Here is a 26,216-nt window from a genome sequence, read left to right on the forward strand (position 1 = left end):
GATATGCTTAGAGGGTTTTGGATCAAGCATTGGCAGGTGGGACTAGTGTAGATGGGGCATGTTGGCCAGTGTGGGCTAGATGGGCTGAAGGGCCTGTTTCTAAGTTGTGTGACTGACTTTCTCTCCAATGTGTTTTACTGATCCACTGCAAAATCTGCTCAGGGTATGTCTACTATGAAAAAAGGACGCAAAGTGCTAGAGTAACCCAGCAGGTCAGGCAGCATCTCCGCAGGACATGACTGGGTGACATTTCAGGCCTGGGCCCTTCAGGCCCGGAGAGAGGAGGAAAACATGTTCAAAGTAGGAACAAAGAACTACTAATGCTAGTTAATGCATAAAAGGACACCAAATGCTGGAGTAAATCAGGAAGGCAGTCAACTCTCTGGAGAAACAAAGGGTCTTAACCTAAAATGTCACCTATCCATATTCTCCAGTGATGCTGCCTGCCTGTCCTGCTGAGTTACTGCAGCATTCAGTGTACCTTTCACAAAGTAGATATACCCTGAAGAGATTTTGCAGTGGAGAAGTAAAATGGATTGAAGAGAAAAGGAGAACTTGTTCAAAGTAGGCACATCTTGAGTAGATTTTGCAGTGGTGGTAAAATGGATTGGGCAGAGCAGATTTTTATTGTTGATTTACTTCATTAATGCAATTTTAATTTTCCAGCTTCTGTAGTAAGGCTTAACTCAGTTACTGGAACCGCAGCCCTGAGTGCTATTCCTGGAAGATATGCACAGTGCCAATGTCCACCTGAATGGATGCAGCAAGGCACCAGTGCAGGCTCAGCTTGCAGTAATAGTGCAGGTGGTAAATGGCTCCCTCTACTGACGTTACAAAATTCAGTCTCGTTCAGTCCCTCCAGTTGCAGCTTTAAGAACAGCAAGAGAGGCCAAAGTCAAAGATAAACAGGGCACCGGACAGTTTTTATGATAGGTGGGATATAGGACATAATTTACAAAAGGATTTGTGTATGTATAATTCCTCATGAAGCAGCTGTTTTGGGTGCATAGTAAGAGAGGGACTTGGGAATGTAACACTGGATATCAGAACGTCACTGTCTGAAATTCATCTCTCCTTCACAAGCTGTTAACACCGTGCCCACAGCAAGCCTATGCCGAGTTTGGACCACTCACAGCATTGTTCCAACAGATTAATTTTGATTTTTCCCACTCTTGATTATCGGTGGAATGCTTTTTCAGCAAATCGGCCATTGATTTGAATGTAGAAAGCTCTTCAATTGCAGTGTAGAAAGGAACTGCAGGTACTGGTTTAGACCAAAGATAGACACAACTGCTGGAGTAGCTCAGCGGGTCAGGCAGCATCTCTGGAGAAAAAGGATGGGTGATGTTTCAGGTCTGAAGAATGGTTCCGATCCGAAACGTCACTTATCCTTTTTCTGCAGAGATGCTGCCTGACCCGCTGATTTCTCCAGCACTTTGTATCTATCTTCAATTGCAGTGTTCTGTTTTTGGCTGATGCTTATTGTAGATGGACACTAGGAGCATTATCTCAATATCTCAAATTCTCATTGAACATAGAAATGGAAAAGTTCAGCACAGAAACAGGCCCTGCGGCCCACAGTGTACATGCCGAATATGATGCCGTTAAACTAATCTCCTCTGCCTGCACGTGATCCATATCCCTTCACCCTGTGCATATCCTTGTGCCTGTCTAAAAGCCACTTAAACTATCGTATCTGCCTCCACCACCACCCATGGCAATGCTTTCTAGACATCCACTACCCTGTGTATGAACAAAACAAACATCTCCTTTAAACTTTACCCCTCTCACCTTCAAGCAATGCCCTATAATATTTGACATTTCCACCCCAGGAAAAAGGTTCTGACTGTCTACCCTGTCTATGTCATTCATAACTTTATATACAACTATCAGGTCTCCCCTCAACCTTTCACACTCTCAAGAAAACAATCCCAGTCTGTCCACCCTACTGTCCCCTGTAGCTAATTTCTTTATCTTTTGATTTGTTATCTTTAGATAGCAATCAGTTTGAATGTAGAAAGATCTACAGTTGCTGTTTTTGACTGATAATAACTGTAGATGCATATTGGGATCAATATCCTTTTCTCAGATGTTGTCAATAGATCGGTAGTCCACCCCTGTCGGGAGATCTATGTTGCCATCCCATCTGATGTATATCAACGCTGTCAATGCAACCTCTCCATCGTGCTGCATTGCTGTAGCACCTCTTCTGACTTAAAGGTGGCCAAAGCATCGTGTAACCAATGAAGGACTTTAGTTCGGAACGTGGTGTAGTATTGGTACATGGGAAACCAATTATCAATAGCAAAGACCTGAAAATGTTAGGGGAATAATTGTCAGAGTGCTGAGGTTATTCATTCAAGGGAAGAGGGGTACTGATTGATTGATTGATTGAAAGAAACAGCATCACAAATGGCTGTGGAGATCAAATCAATGGACATTTTTATGGTGGAGATTAACAGATTCTTGAGTAGTAAGGGTGTTTGGGGTTAGGGCGAGAAAGCAGGGGAATGGGGTTGAGAGGGAATGATAGATTAGCCATGATTGAATGGTGGAGTAGACTTGATTGGCCGAATGGCCTAATTCTCCTAGAACCTATGAGCAAGAAGACAGGTCCTTTGGCCCACCAAGTCCACACTGACCATCAAACACCTGTTCACACTAGTTCCACATTTTCCAATCCCTGCACAATAGGGGCAAATTAAAAGATGTCCAATTAACCTACAAACCCGTACGTCTTTGGGTTGTGGAAGTGTAGCATCTGGGAAACCCTTGCGGTCGCAGTGAGAGCACACAAACGCCATGCAGATGGCACCTGAGGTCGGGATTGAACCTGGGTCTCTGGCGCTGTGAAGCAGCGGCTCTACCTGCTGTGCCACTGTGCTGCCACACTGAAATAGTCCAAAGTGCCATTGTGGAGCTAGTTAACATAACTGAGTGTGTGGGAAAGAACTGCTGGCTCATACCAAAGATAGACCAAAATGCTGGGATAATTCAGCGGGTCAGGCAGCATCTCTGGAGAAAGGGAAAAGGTGACGTTTCAGATCGGAAAGTCTGACGAAGGTTTCTGACCCGAAACCTTTACCTATTCCTTTTCTCTAGAGACACTATCTGACCCGCTGAATTACGCCAGCATTTGATGCCCATCATAACTAGTGCTGTTTCCTCTACTTTAAAGTGTAAACTCTGTCAACACAGACACCGCAGGCATGTTAGTGCGAGTCATTCTTGAAATATGGGCTCTGAATGGTGACATCATGTAACACTGAATGTGGGAGTGAGGTCATGTACACACTACGGGGGCTGGTTTCACAGGTGAATGCTCCAGATTGTGAAGTCACTGTCTACAAGTTCCCAGTTGCAGCTTCAAATTAGTAAATGAGGTGTTACATTATGCAGGTAGTTTCAATAAAAATTGGCTGAGAAATCCCAAGTGCAGGCAGTTTGGCTGGCCACTGTGTGCCATGGACTTAGGTCCCTGGAGAGCGTGGCAATGCTGAGACTGCTAGGTGCAATGGAAAGAGGTCCCTAGGAGTGCAAGGTCACTCCTGTGCTGTGAAATGCCCCACTTCATAATGAGATTTAATTCAATAAACGTAGATAGATCAAGATCTTCCCCAATCCTCTTTGCATCTTTACCTGTGTATTTAACTACATTTGTGAATGGGCATCTTGGGGCATCTTAGTGTCATACAGCATGGAACAGGCTCTTCAGCTGAACTTGCCCACGCCGACTAACATGCCCCATCTACACTAGTCCCACCAGCCTGAGGGGTAACTTTTTCAATCAAAGGGTGTTAGGTGTATGGAACGAGTTGCCAGAGGAGATAGTTGAGGCAGGTACTATCACAATGTTTAAGAAACATTTGGACAGGTTTAGAGGGATATGGGCCAAACGCAGGCACGTAGGAGTAATGCAGATGGGACATGTTGGTTGGCTTGGTTTCCACACTGTATGACTTTATGGCTCTAAGCTGTTCCTGAGTCTGGTGGTGTGCGCTTTCAAGCTTCTGTACCTTCTGTCGGACAGGAGCAGGGAGAAGGATTAACGGAGATGGGAGGATGATCGATGTGCAGATGAGTCAAACTTTGCTGTTGTGCTTGCAGGATGGCGTTGGTACGCATGAAGCAGGAAGGCCGAGAGGGCAAGTATATGTGCAAGTACATTGTACACTCTATGTGGGAAGATCTGGAGCAACGGGGTAAAGTAATGAGGGTAAGTCAGCAAATCTGCAAGATATTTTCTCCTGATGTATAACGGATGTGTAAGAAGCATCGCATGACACCTGAGAGTACGCAGTTCATGTGAACTAGTCGCCCCGGTGTGAGATTAATCAAGAAAATAATTGACAATAGACGTTGGGATCCTGTCCTGCATTTGTTCATAATTTCTTGAGATCTGTGAGCAGAATGAGGTCATTTGGCCCATCAAGTCTACTCCACCATTCAATCACGGCTGATCTATCTTTACCTCTCAACCCTATTCTCCTGCCTTCTCCCTGTAAACCCTGACACCCATTCTAATCAAGAATCTGTGGCAATAAATTCCTCAGATTCACCGCTCTCTGACTAAAGAAATTCTTCCTATCTCCTTTCTAAAGGTATGTCCTCTTATTCCTTTATTTGAAAGCTTGTTTAGTTAGTTTAGTTTAGAGATACAGCGTGGAAGCAGGGTCTTTGGCCCTCCACGTACCAGCGATCATCCATACACTAGTTCTATCCTACACACGAAGGACAATTTTTACCAAAGCCAATCAACATACAAACCTGCAGGTCTTTGGAATGTGGCAGGAAACCGAAGAAAACCCACGCAGTCAATAGACAATAGACAATAGACAATAGGTGCAGGAGTAGGCCATTCAGCCCTTCGAGCCAGCACCGCCATTCAATGCGATCATGGCTGATCACTCTCAATCAGTACCCCGTTCCTGCCTTCTCCCCATACCCCCTCACTCCGCTATCCTTAAGAGCTCTATCCAGCTCTCTCTTGAAAGCATCCAACGAACTGGCCTCCACTGCCTTCTGAGGCAGAGAATTCCACACCTTCACCACCCTCTGACTGAAAAAGTTCTTCCTCATCTCCGTTCTAAATGGCCTACCCCTTATTCTCAAACTGTGGCCCCTTGTTCTGGACTCCCCCAACATTGGGAACATGTTATCTGCCTCTAATGTGTCCAATCCCCTAATTATCTTATATGTTTCAATAAGATCCCCCCTCATCCTTCTAAATTCCAGTGTATACAAGCCCAATCGCTCCAGCCTTTCAACATACGACAGTCCCGCCATTCCGGGAATTAACCTAGTGAACCTACGCTGCACGCCCTCCATAGCAAGAATATCCTTCCTCAAATTTGGAGACCAAAACTGCACACAGTACTCCAGGTGCGGTCTCACCAGGGCCCGGTACAACTGTAGAAGGACCTCTTTGCTCCTATACTCAACTCCTCTTGTTACGAAGGCCAACATTCCATTGGCTTTCTTCACTGCCTGCTGTACCTGCATGCTTCCTTTCATTGACTGATGCACAAGGACACCCAGATCTCGTTGAACTCCCCCTCCTCCTAACTTGACACCATTCAGATAATAATCTGCCTTTCTATTCTTACTTCCAAAGTGAATAACCTCACATTTATCTACATTAAACTGCATCTGCCATGTATCCGCACACTCACACAACCTGTCCAAGTCACCCTGCAGCCTTATTGCATCTTCCTCACAATTCACACTACCCCCCAACTTAGTATCATCTGCAAATTTGCTAATGGTACTTTTAATCCCTTCGTCTAAGTCATTAATGTATATCGTAAATAGCTGGGGTCCCAGCACCGAACCTTGCGGTACCCCACTGGTCACTGCCTGCCATTCCGAAAGGGACCCATTTATCCCCACTCTTTGCTTTCTGTCTGTCAACCAATTTTCTATCCATGTCAGTACCCTACCCCCAATACCATGTGCCCTAATTTTGCCCACTAATCTCCTATGTGGGACAATAGTCACAGTGCAAATGCCGAGCAATCAGCACCCATAGTCAGGATCGAACCCGGGTCTCGGGTGCTGTGAGCCAGCAGCTTTCGCGCTGTGTCACTGTGTATTTTCTTTGTAAGCCAGCATCAACAAAGTACTGGAGAAACTCAGTGGGTCAGGCAGCATCTCTGGAGGACATGGATAGGTGCTTTGGGTCAGGACCCCTCTTCAGATTGCTTGTCGAAGAGAGGAGAAAGCTGGAAGACAGAGGAGCAAGATACGGTTTGGCAACTGACACGTGGAAAATAGACACAAAATGCTGGAGTAACTCAGCAAGACAAAGGCAGCAACTCTCCAGAGAAGGATTGGGTAACGTTTAGGGTCGAGATCCTTCTTCACCCGTCACCCATTGCTTCTCTCCAGAGATGCTGCCTGTCCTGCTGAGTTATTCCAGCATTTTGACAATAGACAATAGACAATAGACAATAGGTGCAGGAGTAGGCCATTCAGCCCTTCGAGCCAGCACCGCCATTCAATGCGATCATGGCTGATCACTATCAATCAGTACCCCGTTCCTGCCTTCTCCCCATACCCCCTCACTCCGCTATCCTTAAGAGCTCTATCCAGCTCTCTCTTGAAAGCATCCAACGAACTGGCCTCCACTGCCTTCTGAGGCAGAGAATTCCACACCTTCACCACCCTCTGACTGAAAAAGTTCTTCCTCATCTCCGTTCTAAATGGCCTACCCCTTATTCTCAAACTGTGGCCCCTTGTTCTGGACTCCCCCAACATTGGGAACATGTTATCTGCCTCTAATGTGTCCATCTTCGGTTTAAACCACCATCTGCAATTCCTTCCTACACAACTGATAGGTGGATACAGGTCAGCGGGGATTTGATTGGCTGACGGTTAGACAAAGGCTTGATTTGAAAAGACAAAAAATATGAGATTGGGAGATAAGGATAGAAGAAGCGTGAAATTTGCAGCCAGAGGAAGAAATATAGGTGGAAAAAGAGGGGAAGGGAGAAATGGGTGGGGCACAGGGAAGACACGGGGAGAAATGAGGGCGGGGTGTAGTAGGGAGGTCTCTCCCCCCCTACTACAATCAGTCTGACCCGAAACCACCTATCCATGTTCTTCAGAGATGCTGCCTAACTCACTGAGTTACTCCAGCATTTTGTGCCTTTTGGCAAACCTGCGTTCCATTGAATAAAGTCCTAGCCTGCTCAACCTTTCCCTATTGCTCATGTCCTCGAGTCCTGGCAAAATCCTCGTAAATCGTTTCTGCACCCTTTCCAGCTTAACTGCTGGAGTAACTCAGCGGGTGGGGCAGCATGTCTGGAGAACATGGACAGGCGACGTTTCGGGTCAGGACCCTTCTTTAGACTGAAATGTGTTCTGATCTGAAACGGCACCTGTTCAGACTCTCCAGAGATGCTACCTGATCCGCTGAGTTACTCCCACACTTTGTGACTGTTTTTATAAAGCAGAATCTGCAGTTTCTTGTATCTACGGAATTAAGAATCTTGTATTCTTATGTGCTTGAATAAGATCACTCCTTATTCTTCTAAACTCATAAGAAATACAAATCCAAACTGCCAAGCCTGATTTGTTATTCCTTTGGTGATAGTCTCGTGAATGTTCATTTTCAGGGCTGATTTTTCTTGGTCAGCTGATTGTAGGCAAGACATATTCTCTGTGTACTGTCATAGATCAGTGCCGCAGAGGAGCAGGCCCTTCAGCCCACAATATCCATGTTGGACATAATGCCAAGCTAAACTGATCTCTGCCTGCACATGATCCAGATTACTGCATATCCATGAGCCTATCTAAAAGCCTCTTCAGCACCACTATCGTATCTACCTCCACCACCACACCCGGCAACTACTACATTCTATGTTTAAAAAATGGCCTTGCGCGTCTCCTTTAAACTTTGCCCCTTTTACCTAAAAGCTATGTCCTCTAGTCTGATATTTCCACCGTGGGGAAGGGATTCAGACTGTCTACCCTGTCCATGCATCTTGTCATTTGATATACTTCTGCCGGTCAGAAAGTTGTCATAGGTTGTGACTGGGTGTTTCCACCTTTGCCCAGTCAGTGTACTGAAGGCAGAGAGAGTCATCACAAGCTGGCAAGCACAAGTGTAAAACCCACCAACTCTGCAGCTGAATGAAGGGTTTGTTCTTTCAGAGCAGTCCACACGGGACTGGAACCAGTGCACAAAAGGTCACTCTTCTGCACTCTAAATACTCGTAGCTTGCTTCATTTCAAAGAGATATCTGACATATCTCCCCGGCCTGGAAGTAATTTCATGACGAATCTGGGAATTGATAAAACTCAGGTAAAATTAAACATGTGTACAGATATTCCTCATGTAGACACAAGGAACAACAGATGCTGGTTTACACAAAAGGACACAAAGTGCTGGACTAACTCAGCAGGTCAGGCAGCATCTTTGGAGGATAGGTGACGTTTCGGGTTAGGACTTTCTTCAGGCTGATTGTGGTCAAGGATGAGGAAGCTAGAAAGAGGTAGAGGTGGTACAAAGCCTGGAAAGTCTTTAGACTGGAGAAGACTCCCAACCTGAAACTTTGCATATCCATGTTCTCCAGAGATGCTGCCTGACCCGCCAAGTAACTCCAGCACATTGTGACCTTTTCTTTTACAGATATTCCTCAACTTACCAAAAAACAACTTTGTAATTCTTGCAATCGACTCTTTAGAGTACGTATTTTCAATTTATAAATTCAATTTTTATTTGATGAAGAATAGTGCTCTGTGTCAATTGGTAAGAACATTGACCTCCAACTTTAGATAGTTCCTCTGTCCCTCTCTTCCCCTCTCCCTTCCCAGATCTCCCACTGTCTTCCTGTCTCTACCTATGTCCTTCGTTTGTCCTGCCCCCCTGACATCAGTCTGAAGAAGGGTCTCGACCCGAAACGTCGCCCATTCCTTCTCTCCTGAGATGCTGCCTGACCTGCTGAGTTACTCCAGCTTTTTGTGAATAAATACCTTTGATTTGTACCAGCATCTGCAGTTATTTTCTTATACTGGATGTTGCAAAGACGCGAGGGCCTGGGCTATAGGGAAAGATTGAGAAAGCTGGCATTTTATTCCTTGGAGCACAGGAGGCTAATGAGTGATCTTACAGAGGTGTATGAACTCATGCACAGGTACATGCATAGGAAAGGTTTAGAGGGATATGGGCCAAACGCAGCCAAATGGAATGAGCTTAGATTAGGCATCTTGGTCGGCATGGAAGAGTTGCACTGAAGAGCCTATTTCCATGCTGTATGACTCTACAACTCTCCATGAATGAATGGCTCCAAAATACTCTCACCGTGTTTGATAACTCACAGTGAAGTACAGCACGGAATTAGTACCCTCGGTCAACTTGTCAAGAGTCCACATCAACCATTCTTACCCCAATTTTACTAGAGTTGCTGCCTTACAGTGCCCGGGTTTGACCCGGGTTCAATCCTGACTATGGGTGCTGTCTACGGAGTTTGTATGTTCTCCCTGTGACCACGTCCCCAGCGTGAAGGATAGTGCTAGCGTACGGGGCGATTGTGGTCGGCACAGACTCGGTGGGCCAAAGGGCCTGTTTCCACGCTGTATCTCTAAAGTCTAATCTACAAACCCGCACATGTTGGGATGTGGGAGAAAATCAGAGCAACTGGAGGAAACTCACGCAGTCACATGGAGAACATACGAACACCACACAGACAGACAGCACCCGAGGTCAGGATCGAACCCAAGTCTCTGGCGCTGTGAGGCAACGGCTCTACTAGCTGCGCCACCGAGCCACCCTTGCTTAAAAACATTGCCATTCAGACCATTGTGCCATCACCACCGCATGTTTGACAGCAATCACATTTGTGCAACTTCTCTGCTTTTGCCCATTTATCCTATAACAGGATCACTCTGAAGCAGGGTCCCAACCCAAAACATCACCCATCCTTTTTCTCCAGAGATGTTGCCTGACCCGCTGAGTTACTCCAGCACCTTATGTCTATCTTCGTTATAAATTAGCATTTGCTGTTCCTTTCTACACATCCTATAAATCCTTGTTCAACATTACCCATCCAACTCCCTCCTAAGATTATTTTGTGGGATCCCACATCCACTTTTTCAAACAAGTCTTACTAATCTCCGATCTAAGGAAATATTTAAACTTGATTCAAATTGTCGGTTGGCATCTGTGCAGGGCAGACTAGAATGAAAAGAGAAGTTATAAAACGGGAGCCAGTTTTCCATGAAAGCATTCTCTATGATTAGTTGTCCTCCCTGGAAATGCAGGTCAGTTAAACTAGCTTGCGTTCTTTTAAGTGCCTGTTTCCAATATGGCAGCACAATAGGGGTCCTTCAGTAATACCGGAGCATTCTGAAATATGGTCTGTGAAATGCAAACCAAATAAACTAGTCCAAATTAAACTTTGAGTGTTAGTGGTTCCTTCGCCACTGCTGACTCCTTTGCCAGCGACCTCATGCAGCCTTGCCATTATATGGTGTTCAGTTTTAAATCTGCCTCAGAGCTTCTTTCTGCAAGCCTATGGTGGTGTCTCACTTCCACAAGGCAGTTTAATTGATGGTACAAGGTAGATATATCCTGTCTAATGAAGGGTCTCGACCCGAAACGTCACCTATTTTCTTCAGAGATGCTGCCTGACCCACTGAGTTACTCCAGCATTTTGTGTCTATCTTCAGTATAAACCAGCATCTGTAGTTCCTTCCTACACATATACCACCCCCACCCCACTCTTTAACAATGGCTTGCTTTATTTCCAATGTTGCTGTCCCTTCTTTAAAATAATGGACACAAACTGATTCATAGTTACATCATGCAAACAAGCCCTTCAGCCCAACTTGCCCATGCTGATCAACATGCCCCATCTACACTAGTCCCACCTGCCTGAATTTTCCCATATCCCTATAAAACTATCCCATCCATCTATCTACCTGTCTAACTGTTTGGACTTTAGAGATACAGCGCTGAAGGAGGCCATTCAGCCCACCAGCCAGCGATCCCCATACACAAGCACTCCTACACTCTTAAGGACAATTTTACAAAAGCCAATTAACCTACAAACCTGCACATCTTTGGAATGTGGGAAGAAACTGGAGCACCCAGAGAAAACCCGCACGGTCACAGCAAACTCCATACAGACAGCAGCCAAAGTCAGGATCAAACCTGACTAGGACGCTGTCAGGCAGCAACTTTGCCATTGTGCCGCCCCTCATTGTTCAAGTTGTTAAACCTTGTGATAGTACCTGCCTCAACTGTCTCTCCGGCAAATACCTACCAACCTTTGTATTAGAAAAATGGCCTCAGGTTCCTATTAGACCTTTCCCCCCTCACCTTAAACCTATGTCCTCAGGCTGTCGATTCCCTTTTTCTGGATAAAAGGCTCTGTACATCTACCCAATCTATTCCTCTCATGATGGCGGAGTGGTCCAGAGCCTGTTTCCTTAGTGTACTTTTCCATCAACCAATCTTTCAATCAGTTCAATCAATATATCAAAGGTTGTACCATTTGCGAGAGAGGCCATGATGGTCAAAAATTCAAGGGAACCATTTTTACCCCAAAGACACAAGGCTAGAGTCTTGAGCAAAACACAAATGCTGGAGGATCCCAGCAGGTCAGGCAGTATCTGTGGAGGGAATGGACAGGTGACGTTTCAAGTTGGGACCTTCCTTCAGTCTCATTTTTCTTCTTTGCCTCAAGAGTTGGAATGTGAAGTTTACTGCTGCATGAATGAGGTGTTTTAGGAGGGAAATGGAATGTGGCTTTCCACAGAAAGAGCCATGGATATGTTGATGTGGTTACACAAGGAGGCTCAGGTGCAGCATAGACCATCCGGGTCCATCAGCTTCTTCATGACTGTTTGGTGTTGGGGAACTGGCCCATATTCAAAGACGTTGGTCAATCTAAGTGAGCATGCAACTGCTGACACAGGCTCCATCAGTAAGAGTTGAGGCTACATGCCAGTGATCAATCCAAGTGTAGGCACAAATTGCTGGAGTAACTCAGTGGATCAGACAGCATCTCTGGAGAAAATGGATGGGTGATGAATTGGATTGGGACCCTTCTTCAGACTGAAAGTAGGGGGTGGAAGGGGGGTGGGGTGTGAAGAGTTTGCTGATGATACGAAGATAGGTGAAGGGCAGGTAGTGTAGAGCAAGCAGGGACTCTGCAGAAGGACTTGGACAGGCCAACAGAGTGGGCTGAGAAGGGAGTCATGTATTTTGGTAGTAGGACTAAAGGCATAGACTATTTTCTAAATGGGGGAGAATTCAGAAATCAGAGGTGCAATGGGACTTGGGAGTGCTGGTGCAGGATTCCTATAATTTGCAAGTTGAAACGTTAGTCAGCAAGGTGAATGCATTTATTATGAGAGGGCTAGAATCAAAAACAGGGATGTAATGCTGAGGCTTTATAAGGCACTGGTTGGACAGTATTTAGAGTATTGTGAGCAATTTTGGGTCCGATATCTGAGGAAGGATGTGCTGGCGTTGGAGAATGGCCAGAGGACATTTACGAGAATGATCACAGGAATGATTGGGTAAACATATGATGAGCATTTGAAGGCACGGGGCCTGTACTCCCTGGAGTGTAGAAGGATGAGGAGGGACCTCATTGAAGCTTACCGAATAGTGAAAGGCCTGAATAGAGTGAACGTGGAGAGGATGTTTCCACTAGTGGGAGAGTTTAGGACCAGAGCCCATACCCTCAGAATGAAAGGACGTAGTTTTAGAAAGGAGATGAGGTGGAATTTCTTTAGTCCGAATGGGGTGAATCTGTGGAATTAATTACCACAGACGGCTGTGGAGGCCGTCAATGGGTATCTTTTAGGCGAAGATTGATAGATTCATGATTAGGAAAGTATCAGAAGTTATGGGGAGAAGGCAGGAGAATGGGATTGAGAGGGAAAGATAGATCGGCTATGATTAAATGTCAGAGTAGACGATGGGCCGAATGGCCTAATTCCTACCCTACAGCTTATGAATTTATCAGAGCTGGATGTGTGAAAAGACTAGGACCAATTAAGGCCAGCCACAAATGACCTCAGACCCACCTGAACCTGTGGATAACAAGGTGATCCATGTCAGACTACGTTGTCTACAGCTCCGGAACCATTATTCAACACCGTAATTCCATCCAAGCCCATGTCGAACCTCCTGGATCTAGGTCTCAGTACTCCCCTCTACCAGGATCTTTGAATACCAGATTCATAGATCACAATCAGTAAGAACAAGCAACAAAGCAATCCATGATAAATCTCAACCCCTGAGCCCAGCAAGGCAGTGTCCTTGGCCCCTTACTATGCACACTATACACTCGTTACTACCACCCTATACAAGCCACATTTTGCTCTAACTCAACTTACAAGTTGGCTGAAGACACCACCATACTGCGCCAGATCTCAAGTAATGATAACACACTAGAGGAAGAACACTGAGAGTTTAGTAGCATGGAGTAAAGATAACAACCTCTCCCTCAATGTCATGAAAATGAGGGAGCTGATTTTTTACTTCAGGAAGAGGTCATGCTACTTATGGATGAGGTCATGCCTCAGTCTGCATTGGTGTTGCCGAGGTGGAGATGGTTGAGAACTTCGAGTTCCTAGGTGTAGATATCACCAATGACTGGTACTAATCCGACCACATTGACGCTATGGCCAAAAAAGCACACCATCCCCTCTACTTGCTCAAAAAGCTAAGGAAATACGGGCATGTCTCCAATGACTCCTACCAACTTCTACAGATGCACCAAAGAAAGCACACCATCGGCATGCACCAGAGCTTGGCTGAGTGAAACCCAACAGCCCTGCCCAAGACCACAAGGAATTGTAGAGAGTTGTAGAAGTAGCCGGTCCATCACACAGACCAGTCTTACCCACCCTCCATTTACATTTCATACTGTTTCAGGAAAGCAGCCAGCATCATCAAAGGCCACTCTCACACCGATCATTCTCTCTTTTTCCCTCTCCCTTTAGAGGGCGACTTGGTAGCGCAGCAGCAGAGTTGTTTTACAGAGGCAGAGACCTTGGTTTGATCCTAACTATGGGTGCTGTCGGAGTTTGTACCTTTTCCCCGTGACCACGTGGGTTTTCCCCGGGTGCTCCGGTTTCCTCCCATGCTCCAAAGATGTACAGGCTTGTAGGTTAATTTGGCTTTGGTAAAAGTTTTAAAAATTGTCCCTAGTGTATAGGATAGTGCTAGTGTATAGGGTGATCACTGGTCAGCGCAGACTCGATGGGCCTGTTTCCACTCTGTATCTCTAAAGTAAACTGAACTAAATTCCTGTCGTGTAGGAAATACAAAGGCTTGGAAGCACGTACCACCAGATCCAAGAACAGCTCCTTCCCTGTTGATATCAAACTCTTAAACAGACCTCTCATATGTCAAGGGTAGAACTCCAAACTCCCCTGTTCCCCCCTCCTCTTTGCACTTGTTTAAACTGCACATTCTCAATGGAACTATAACACAATATTCTGCACTGTTTCCTTTCCTCTTTTGCACTACCTTGATGTATAATGGTATGATCTCCATTGATAGCATGCAAAATAAATTGTTTGACTATATCTTGGTACATGTGACAATAAACTGTCAAGACTAAAATATTCTGATTCTATGCAGAATATTGAAGAATTTGTACAACTGACTCAGAAGGAGAATTCACGTTGCTTGATTAAATATGGCATTGCATACTGATTATATACTGCTATGAGTACTTATTTGCAAATGCATGTAAAGAGAATGACCAGACCCTGTCATCTACCTGACATTCGCTCCACAAATAAAATACACCTCTTGGATTTTATTGTTCGCTGGCAATAACCACAGAAGTGTGCCTGGCTGAATTAATTTGATTTGTTTTTTACCCGAGCTCGTAAATTTTCAACCCAGTTTCCCTCGGGTCCATGAGATCATCAGCTTTGAGGTTGGGTATTTTACAGAGCTCTGGGATGAAGCCTTAAGTCATGTAGAGGTGATGTCAGGCAGCAACCTTTCATGCAAGTGCAGAAGAGACTTATAGCTCTTTCTTTCTCCCTCTCCCTCCACCTCCAATCTGTCCACAAAGTTGTTCAGGCAAGGGAGGGGGGTAGTGCTAGAGACTAAGAAATTGTAGACAAAAAAATAGTCCCAATTCTTGCAATATTTGGCCAAAGATATTTGGCCAAAGATATCTGCCCGTCAGGCACATTGTGGAGAGAGATGGGGGAGAGGGTGCTAATGTTTGGAAGCCTCGTCCCTGCATTTTCCCAGCATTTACTCTTATTTCAGACTTGTTTCGTTTAGTTAAGTTTATTGTCATGTGTACCGAGGTACAGTGAAAAGCTTTTTGTTGTGTGCTAACCAGTCAGTGGAAAGATTATACATGATTATAATCAAGCCGTCCGCAGTGTGCAGATACATGATAAAGAGAATAGCATTTAGTACAAGTCCAAGTCCAGAAAAGTCCGATTAAAGATAGTCCGAAGATCTCCAATGAGGCAGATGGTAGGTCGCAACCGCTCTCTAGCTGGTGAGAGGATGGTTCAGTTGCCTCATCACAGCAGGGAAGAATCTGTCCCTGAATGTGGAGGTATGCGTGTTTATACATACACACAGAAACTCGGCACAGAAACTTTCTTATTACCGACATAAGTTAGAAACACAGTGACTGAGATCCTTCAAACCTTGCACCAGTATTGTCATTGGCAGCTGTAAACAACAACAAAAAAGTTAGACTTAAACCAAATTGTTAAGTGTGTACCAAAGGTAGACACAAAGTGCTGGAGTAACTCAGCGGGTCAGGCAGCATCTCTGGAGAAAAAGGATGGGTGACGTTTCGGGTCAGAACCTTTCTTCAAACTGAAAATAAAGGAAAGGGAACTGGAGGTAGGAAAAGACGAGAACAAATTAGGCCCGGCACCCATCCTTTTTCTCCAGAGATGCTGCATGACCCACTGAGTTACTCCAGTACTCTGTGTCTATCTTCGGTATAAACCAGCATCTGCAGTTCCTTTCGACACGCTGTTTAGTATGTTGTGTCTCTCAGACATTTTAGGCTATCACGGGGTAAGAAAAATATTTGAGCACTGCAGGCACTGGGCTGATCGCCATGGACAGATCACTGAATCGTGCAAGAAGTCCAGAGAAACTTGCACGTAGAAATTGTTGCTAAATGTGCACATTGTCTTCTGCTTCTGAAGTTTGCTTGTATTAACTTTCATGGAAGGGAATACAGCCCATGAACACCAGTACATTGTGCGTGTGCAACTCAATTGCTGGATGAATTTTTACATCCTTGGCCTTATCAGCATTAGTGTTTGAGCAATAAAGTCTGGCAAATCAGACAGATGAAGTCATGCGACCCTTGAATACTCACTCACATTAAGTTTCGATCTGAGGCAGCACAGTGGCGCAGTGGTAGAGTTGCTGCCTTACAGTGCCAGAGACCCGGGTTCGATCCTGACCATGGGTGCTATCTGTAGGAAGTTTGTATACGCTCCCTGTATCTGCGTGGGATTCCTCTGGGTGTTCCGATTTCCTCCCACACTCCAAAGATGTACAGGTTTGTAGGTTAATTGGCTTCTGTAAAACAAATTTGTAAATTGTCCCCAGTGTGTAGAATAGTATGTAGAATAGTGCTATTGCACGGGATGATCGCTGGTCAGGATGGACTCGGTGGGCTGAAGGGCCTGTTTTTGTACTGTATCTCTAAAGTCTAAACTGAGCCAGGGTGATTTCCCAATGTAGGTTGGCACAGTTTAGTTTTTTCTCACGTGTACCGAGGTACAGAGGAAAGCTTTTGTTGGTAGAGCCGCTGCCTCACAGCGCCCAAAACCCGGGTTCAATCCTAACCTCGGGTGCTGTCAGTGTGGAGTTTGCACATTCCCTGCGACCGCGTGGGTTTTCTCCGGGTGCTCCAGTTTCTTTCCACTTCCCGAACACGTACAGGTTTGAAGGTTAATTGTAAAATTGCCCCTAATGTGTAGGGAAAGTGAGATAACAGAATTATTGTGAACGGGTGATCTATGATGGATATGGAGTCGGTGGGCTGAAAGGCCTGTTTCCATGCTGTATCTGTAAGCTAAAACAAAAACACCATGAGAAATCCACATGCGGAACAGATTAATATATTAAACAGTGCATCTTATGCTGAGCCTGAAGAAGGGCCCCGACACAAAACGTCACCTATGCATGTTCTCCAGAGGTGCTGCCTGACCAGCTGAGTTACAATGGCATTTTATGTCTTATCTTTAGTGCATCTTAAGCCACTGGAATCATTAAACATTTGCATTGAATACTGTTATTGGGCAATGCAGGATCACTACAGATATCAACATTGTGTCCACATTCAGAGCTTGTGATCTCTCTCTTGCACTGCTAATTCATCCTGAATTTACTTCCACAGACATGAGCGCAGGTGACAAACCATGAAATTCCAATGCTTCATTCAATGGTGCAATGATGCTTTATTTAATGGTGCTTTATTAGTCACTTTGCAACTGCACGGTGAAATTCTTTTTCCCTACATTACACATGCTGGCGCCGCCATTTTGGGCACCATTCAAAATCTGGTCGTCTGGTGTGCTCGAAGAACATGAGCAGTTCCCATGAACCGTGAGGCGTCCCTCTCCTCTCCTGGCCCAGCCATTTTTGTGTCCCGGGGGTGCCTCCTGCAGCCGACCTTGAAGGCGCTGGAGGTGTCACCCCGATTCACCCTTCTACCGGCCTTTGCTCCCAGCAACTGACATCCCCAGCTCCCTCACGCTTCCACCGTTAGACAAGCCTTCAAGCAGGTTACTGGTCCCGCCGTCTGCCATGCCTTCAGGCGGGTCTGCGGTCTGATGAGCCTTCAGGTGGGTACCACCGCCAACGAGCCTTCAGGCGGGTTCCTGGTCTCATAGACTGACAAATCTTCAGGCGGGTCCTGCCGACCAACGAGTCTTTGGGCAAGGTCCTGCCGACCAATGAGCCTTCCGTGCGAGGTAGTATTACTCCGGTCCAAATACTTTCCTCAAACCCGAGCTGAGAAATAACCTCCCTTTAGACACCACTCAAAATCTTTTGGCAAATTGCATTTCTGATCAACCATTCGAATCAGCTGAGTAAACAGATGTCGGTTAAAGGAGCGATGGATTGGGGGGCCTTGAGGTATATGAAGCAAAACTTGACAAGTGCCACTGGAAAAACCAACTCTGAGTTGGTTTATACACGTGTGTGCATGGGCAATAAAATGCCTTTGCAAAAAAACAGGAGGCACTTAATTTGATTGATATGAAGTCAACGGCTTAGAAATGAGCAGAGGCCAGTTGCAACATCCCTATCACTGGGCTGCAGGTCAAATGCAAATAGTCCAAGACAATCTGAGAGGTTCCTTCCCTCTAGCACCAAACAGTGCAGCTTTGTTTTAACATGGGGCTATTTACGTCCACATTAACTTGGACGCTTATTGTACTGCCAATTTGGCAAGAGGGCTTGGTGTAGAATGGCAGTGAACTTGTTTGAATTTATTTTTGGTACCACTCAGCCGAGAGATGTAAAAGAGAACACACTTCCATTTTCAGTTCTAGCACTCCCCGATGCAACGCTTAGTATATGTCAGATGCAGTTTGGATGTTCCCTCCACTCCTCCACATTCGTGAGTCTAAAATGTCTGGAATGTTTTTCAATTCCCACAGCAGACATCCCTAAGGCCTCGCTGAGTGAAATTGACCATAGGTGCCAAATTATGGGCAGTTAGGCTTGTGAACTGATGCCCAACAGGAGCTGGATTAGAATTACCTTTCCATCACTTTCCTATGACTCTCAGAGGAGATCCCTCAACCCTAGTCAGAACTGGATATGAGTCATTGTCCCAGATGCGAAAGGAATACTTTCACTTGTGCTTGCTCGTGCCCAAACACACTCATCTCTGCTGCCCCTGTCAACTCCCGGAAAAGATGTAGGTGTTGAGACAATATATAAAGTGCTGGAACAACCTAGCGAGTCAGGCATCCCAGGGGAACATGGGTAAATGACGTTTAATGTCAGGACCCTTCTTCAGACTGATTGTAATGATGGCGGAGGGAGGGGGGAAGAAAGTTGGGGGCAGGACAAAGCCTGGCAAGTGATGGGTAGATATAGGTGTGGGGGTTAGTTGGCAGCTGTGTGGACAAAGGCAGGAGATGGAAAGAAAACAAAACGAGGACCTGCCAGAGGAGGCAGATACTATAATAGTATTTAAAAGACACCGACAGATACATGGCTTGCCATAGAGTCATATAGTATGGAAACAGGCCTTTGGCCTAACTTGCCCGCACTGAACAACAAGCCCCATCTGCACTAGCCCTACCTGCCTGCTTTTGGTCCATATCTCTCTAAACCTATCCTATCCATGTACCTGTCTAAAATGTTTCTTAAATGTTGCATTAATACCTGGCTATGAATGGTTTGGAGGGATATGGGCCAAACGAGGGTATTGGGACTTTCTTAGATGGGGCATCTTAGATGGGGCATCTTAGTCATGGATGAGTTGGGCCGAAGGGATAGTTTCTGGGCAGTACGACCCTGCCCCCTGTTCAAACATAAATTCTTATCTTCCCTCCATGAGTATATTCCCACCCCTTCACACCTCATTAATCACCTGGTGCTCTCTTTCGGCTCATCCAATTCTAGCCATGAATGTAATCCCAAATTTACACTGACACACTTGCAACCAAAGCTCTAAACTCTGGAGATCCCTCCTTAAATGTATCTGCTCCACCTCTCCTCCCCTGTGATACTCGTTAAAGCCTAGAACATTGGCCAAGTTACCTGTGTAGGAAGGAACTGCAGATATGGGTTCATACTGAAGATAGACACAAAATGCTGGAGTAACTCAGCGGGTCAGGCAGCATCTCTGAGAAAAGGAATAGATGACATTTCAGGTCGGAACCCTTTGTCAGACTGAAAGATGGAGAAGGCCAGAACAAAACGTCTCTATCTTTCAGCCTGAAGAAGGGTTACCTATTCCTTTTCTCCAGAGATGCTGCCTGACCCGTTGAGCTTTACTCCAGCTTTTTGTGGCCAAGTCATCTGTCCTAATAATCCCTGCAGCCTATCAAAGCTGACCAGGCAATGTCTGAACGATGGATACATGATGTGCCAGGTCTGAAGAAGGGCCCCAACCCGAAACATTGCCTATCCATATTCCCTAGTGAAGCTGCCTGGCCGGCTGGGTTACTGCAGGACCTTGTGTCTTGTTTTGTAAACCAGCATCTGCAGTTCCTTGTTTGTTTTACAATTTTACAGCTCCACTGCAAAATCACCTCAAGGTATGCCTACTTTGAAGAAGTTCTCCTTTCTCTGTCGGGATCCTTGAGTCTGAAGAAGGGACCTGACCCAAAATGTTAGCTGTTCACGTTCTTCAGGGATGCTGCCTGACCCTTTTGAAAGTGGGGATTTCAAAAGAAAATTTCCAAATAGCTCTTTACTGAAACGTTCTTGTGACAAACCCTCAATCCCAGTGTAGCCTGCAATTTAACAGCACACATATGGCAACCATTATTAGATAGCTAATGTTTGTTTGAATTTAGGTCATCAAATTCGGAGATTTGAAGCGCGGATAAAACGCTTACCATTGGTCTTGGTAAGAGGCTCCCCTCTTGGTTGCACGTCTTTGAATTAATCAGGGCAGCTTGAGCTCAACTGGTTGAAGTTTGAGAATCGAAAAATTGACACAGCTGTGTAAACATCGCAAAGAGCTCCTGACCTCAGTCAGCGCTTTCAACTATTTTAGTCAAGTTTCATTAAGGCTGCGCATTTTTTTCAAAGAAAGGAAAGCTGTGAGATTGATCAAGACTGCAGAATAACTTTAGGTCATTTATCCGATTTGTTTCCGTTGAGATTTTATTTCAAACGTTATCCCCCCCCCCCCCTTTCTTTCCAGTTTTACCCCTTCCACCCATTTCTGCCCTCCATCTCCCACCCCTTCCCAGTCACCCTGCTCTTTTCCCATCTTTCATACTCTTTTCTCCCCTCTATTCTTCCCTGTACCCTCCCCCCTCTTTTCCTCTCCATCCCCTCTTTTCCTCCACGCACCCCGCCCCTTTTTCCTCCCCGCTCCCTCCCCTCCCCCTCTTTTCCTCTCCGCCCCCTCTTTTTTGCCCCCTCTTTTCCTCCCTCCCGTTCCCCCCCCCCCCCCACCTCCCTGACCCCCCATCCCCAACCAGCCATATCCCTCCCTCTGGCTTTACACTTCATTCCTCCTCTTCTCTCCTTATCTGATGCCCTTTTTGACTCCTTGACACCTCTAGTTTTTGTCACTTACTCCACTCATTTGCCAATCAACCCCCCCCACCTGCATCCACCCATCACTTGCCAGCTTTGTCCTCCCCTCACCTTTTGTTTCCAGCTTTCTTTCCCCATCTCTTCTCACTCTAAAGAAGGGTCCTGACCACAGATGTTACCTGACCCGCTAAGTTAAACATAGAAACATAGAAAATAGGTGCAGGAGAAGGCCATTTGGCCCTTCGAGCCAGCACCACCATTCATTGTGATCATGGCTGATCATCCACAATCAGTAACCTGTGCCTGCCTTCTCCCCATATCCCAGAGAATTCCACAAATTCACAACTCTCTGGGTGAAAAAGTTCCTTCTCACTTCAGTTTTAAATGGCCTCCCCTTTATTCTTGGTTCTGGTCTCCCCCAACATTGGGAACATTTTTCCTGCATCTAGCTCATCCAGTCCTTTCATAATTTTATACGTCTCTATAAGATTCCCTCTCATCCTTCTAAACTCCAGTGAATACAAGCCCAGTCTTTCCAATCTTTCCTCATATGACAGTCCCGCCATCCCGGGGATTAACCTTGTGAACCTACGCTGCACTGCCTCAATAGCAAGGATATCCTTCCTCAAATTAGGAGTCCAAAACTGCACACAATACTCCAGGTGTGGTCTCACTAGGGCCTTATACAACTGCAGAAGGACCTCTTTACTCCTATACACAAATCCTCTCGTTATAAAGGCCAACATGCCACGTTGGCCTTCATAAGTTCCTCCAGGACTTTGTATTGTGCCCAAGATTCCAGCATCTGTACTTGTGTCTCCCTTGCGTTTGGCTCCAGCTCCAGCTCAGAAACTTGTTTTGATTATTTTAACCCAGTAAGCATAAAACTTGCATGTGCAAATTACTGTTTCAATTCTCCAATGGTGACTAAGCCACTGAGTCACTGCAAGACTTGTGTTTTGCTCAAGATTCCAACATATGCAGTTCCTTATGTCTTAAGATATACTCCTACGTCCATACTTGTTGCCCTTTCAGATGGTGCTATCCAGCTGAGCAAATCTGCAGACACAAGGAACTGCAGATGCTGCAGTCATGACAAAACACAAAGCACTGGAGGAACTCGGCGGGTCAGGCGGCATCTGTGGAGACGACATTTCGAATCGAGACCCTTCTTCAGACTTATCCCTTCTTCTCGTCTCACTTTAATCTCCCGACCCAAAATCCCCATCCCTAAGATCACCCCTCATTCTCCTGCTCTCCAAGGAATAAAGTCTTAGCCTGTCCAACCTCTCTCTACAGCTCAGGCCCTCAAGTCCTGGCAACATCTTCATAAATCTTCTCTGCACTCTTTCCAGGATTCTGAAGAAGGGTCCGACCCGAAACATCACACATCCTTTTTCTCCAGAGATGCTGCCTGACCCGCTGAGTTACTTCAGCACTTTATGCCCTATCTTCCCGACCTAAAACGTTGTCTGTTCATTCTCTCCGTAGGCGCTGCCTGACCCGCTGAGTTGGTGTTTTGAGCAAATCTGTGCTTTTTTAATATATAAAAGAATATCCAGTGGCTCTTTTTCAAATTATAATTTTCCAAGTATCCCCTACTTGGTGGAAATAGTTGATCCCTATATTGTTCTGTTTTGGACCTCTTAATCATAATTCACCAATTTCTCTGTAGTTTTCTCTGCTCCAGGGAAATCAACCCCAGCTTCTCAAGTCTTGCCGCTCAACTGAACTCCTTCATCCTTTAATGCTGGGTGTGGGATTTTGCTTGCACAATTTACACTGGTCTTTGTTTCTGCAAATGCTTGGTAACTATTAAATGGGCGGAGACAGTGTGAGAAAGGTAGCATTCAATGCAAATTCATTCTTGTCAGGAAGTGTGACATTAACGTTAGGATTGTCAAACAAGACTTTCCTTTGTGAAGTTACAATACGTTTTGACTTTTTATGGTTGAGAAGTGGCATAGTGGAACGACAGCACAGTGGCGCAACGGTAGAGCTGCCGCCTGACCGTGCCGGAGACCCAGGTCCAATCCGAACTACAGATGCTGTCTTTACAGAGTTTGTATGTTCTCCGGTTTCCTCTCACGCTCTAAAGCATAAGGTTTTGGATGATTGGCTTTGGTAAAATTATAAATGATCCCTAGAGTGTAGGATAGTGCGAGTGTACGGGGTGATCGCTGGTCGGCGCCGACTCAGTGGGCTGATGGACCTGTTTCTGCGCTATCTCTCTCTAAACTCTAAAGTGCTCATACCAAGTATTTAATAATGAGTTCCAGGATCTTGCCAGCAACTGATTGGAGACAAAGCTGGTTTGTATAGATTTGATGGTTTCTCTGAGGATTGAGGACGGTGCTGGTAAACTCAAGGCTGAGTTGAGAGACATTTGGATGTTCAGGGGATACTTGGATTGGGCAGGTGAGTGATTAAGGTCCAAGAACAACAGCAATTGTGTTGACTATCAGAACAGGTGCATTGCCAGACTGCTGCTTATGCCCTTAAAGGATTCATTCCACCTTTATATAATATGTGTAGGAAAGAACTGCAGATGCTGGTTTAAATCGAAGGTAGACAAAATGCTGGAGTAACTCAGCAGACACAAAATGCTGGGGTAATCAGTCTGAAGAAGGGTCTCGACCTGAAATGTCCCCCATTCCTTCTCTCCAGAGATGCTGTCTGTCCCGCTGAGTTACTCCAGCATTTTGCGTCGACCACCTTAATATAACATTCATTCAAAACAAAATGCATTATGACAAGCAGTTTTCATTTGACGTTTTCCTCTAAAGTCCAAATAGTTTGAATGTTGCATTGTTGGCTGCCAACCAATCAACAATGGGCCATTATGGGCTCCACCCTTGGTCATCTGTTGTCAGCCCTGATTTGTTCTGGCCTTTTCCTACCTCCAGTTCCCCCTCTCCTCTACTTTCAGACTGAAACGGGTTCTGACCAAAAACGGTGCCCATCCTTTTTCTCCAGAGATGCTGCCTGACCTGCGAGTTACTCCAGCACTTTGTGTCTATCTTCGGTATAAACCAGCATCTACAGTTCTTCCCTACACATAGTTTGAATGCTCGATGGATCTGTGGACGATGTGCCATTGATTTAGGTGAAGGTTTGCTTTAATTCTAGACCTTGGCATTATGGATTTAGGGTTGGTTAGTTACAGATACAGCATGGAAGCAGACCCTTCATCAGTATTATGAAAACAGAGTTTGATAGTTTCTTGATTAGGAAGGTTGTCAAAAGGTTACGGGGAGAAAGGGGTTGAGGGGGAAAAGTAGATCAGAAATAGTTGAAAGGTGGAGCAGGCTCGATAGGTTGAACGGCCTAATTCTGCTCCTATGTTTTATGGTCATTGACCCGTGAAGTCCATGTCAAACATTCAGAAGTCTGATAACAGCAAAACGTTGTTCCTGAGTCTGACGCTTTCAAGCCTCTGTACCTTCTCCCCAATGGGAGCAGGGTGAGGAAGGAATGACTGGGGTGGGGCAAGTCTTTGATGGCTGCTTTCCCAAGGCAGCATGAAGTGTAGATGGTGCCAGTGGTAGGGAGTTTGGTCTGTGAGATACACTGAGCTACATCTACAACTTTCTCCAATTTTTTGCGGTCTTGGGCAGAGCTGTTCCCAATCCAAGCTGTAATGCAACCCGATCGTATGCCTTCTATGGTGCATCTGTAAAAGCCATTGGAGACATGCCGATTTTGCTCAGTCTCATAAAATGTGGATAAACTAGGACTTGATTGAAAAGCCATAGCTCTATCACTTTAGTAGTGCATTCATCCTGAAGGTTTTTAGATGTTTCAGTTGAGTGCTGAAAGCCATCATTTCAACCAATTATTGCAAGGGTTAAAAGAATGTTATTTAATTAGGTTCTCTTTCAAGAGCTGGTGCTATGTTGTTTTATTTCTACTACTTTTTTTTGTCAGTTTATTTAATGAGGGAATGTTTTCCCTCCTTGTTGGAGGCTGGCACTTTAGCTACTGCTTGCATTCAGCTTGTAATATATTCCAGCCTGCCACTGCTCCCTTGCTCCAAGCAATGTGGGATGGAAGGGGGAGGGGGGTGGGGGGGAGAACTGAAGCTGTATGTTCCCTCACAGACAGATGAACGTGCAGCACTAAAGCTGCTGCAATTGGCATCACAAGGCACAGCACCCATCCCAGAGGCCAGGGCTGTTCACAGCTCTTGAGCCATTTGCTTTGCCTTTAATTGACAGCAGCTTTACTCTTGAAGTACTGGCCAAATGTAGTTTGACTGGTGCTTTGCAGGCAGCCTGCTTCTGACTTGTGGAAAAACAACTCTTTCTGTTTCTTCAGATGTTGGTTTATACCGAAGGTAGACACAAAATGCTTGAGTAACTCAGCGGGTCAGGCAGTATCCCTGGAGAAAATGAACCAGGTGACATTTTGGGTTTCGGGTCAGGACCCTTCTCAATCTCTCTGTCTCCATCACACGAGATAGACTATGTACTGACCCTGACCCAAAATGTCACCTGTCCATTTTTTCCAGGGATGCTGCCTGACCCGCTGAGTTACTCCAGCATTTTGTGTCTATCTTTCTGTTTCTAGTTCAGTTTAGTTTAGAGATATAGCGTGGCAACATGCCCTTCGGCCCACCGATTACAACGATCACCCACACACTAGTTCCATATTATCCCGCTCCCTATACATTAGGGGCAACTTATAGAAGGCCAATTAATGTACAAAACCCGCACGTCTTTGGGATGTGGAAGAAAATTGGAGCACCTGCAGGAAACCCACGTGATAACAGAGAGAGCGTACAATCTCCACACAGACAGCACCCAAGGTCAGGATCGAACCTGGGTCTCTGGCGCTGTGAGGCAGCAGCTCTACCCCTGTGTCACTGTGCTGCCCAAGTCGTTAAGGCTATCTTAATTCATTCAGCCAGCATGATTCCTAGACCATTCCCTGCTACATAGGCATCCAGTTTTTCCTAAAAGTCCAAAATGTTTACCTCCACAAGTCGACCGAGAAATTCCACCTCTTA

General features: G+C 45.6%; 1 protein-coding gene across 1 annotated transcript in view; it reads left to right on the forward strand.

Annotated features, from left to right (window-relative positions):
• Nucleotides 1–26,216, forward strand: part of uqcc1 (ubiquinol-cytochrome c reductase complex assembly factor 1) — an 84,705-nt gene that overhangs the window by 41,162 nt on the left and 17,327 nt on the right. The window contains exon 6 of the mRNA XM_078418852.1: nt 4,108–4,216. Within this exon, the coding sequence (XP_078274978.1) occupies nt 4,108–4,216 (109 nt within the window). The remainder of the gene's footprint in view (nt 1–4,107; nt 4,217–26,216) is intronic.

The sequence above is a fragment of the Rhinoraja longicauda genome, chromosome 22 (genome assembly GCF_053455715.1).
Source record: "Rhinoraja longicauda isolate Sanriku21f chromosome 22, sRhiLon1.1, whole genome shotgun sequence".
Lineage (NCBI taxonomy): Eukaryota > Metazoa > Chordata > Chondrichthyes > Rajiformes > Arhynchobatidae > Rhinoraja > Rhinoraja longicauda.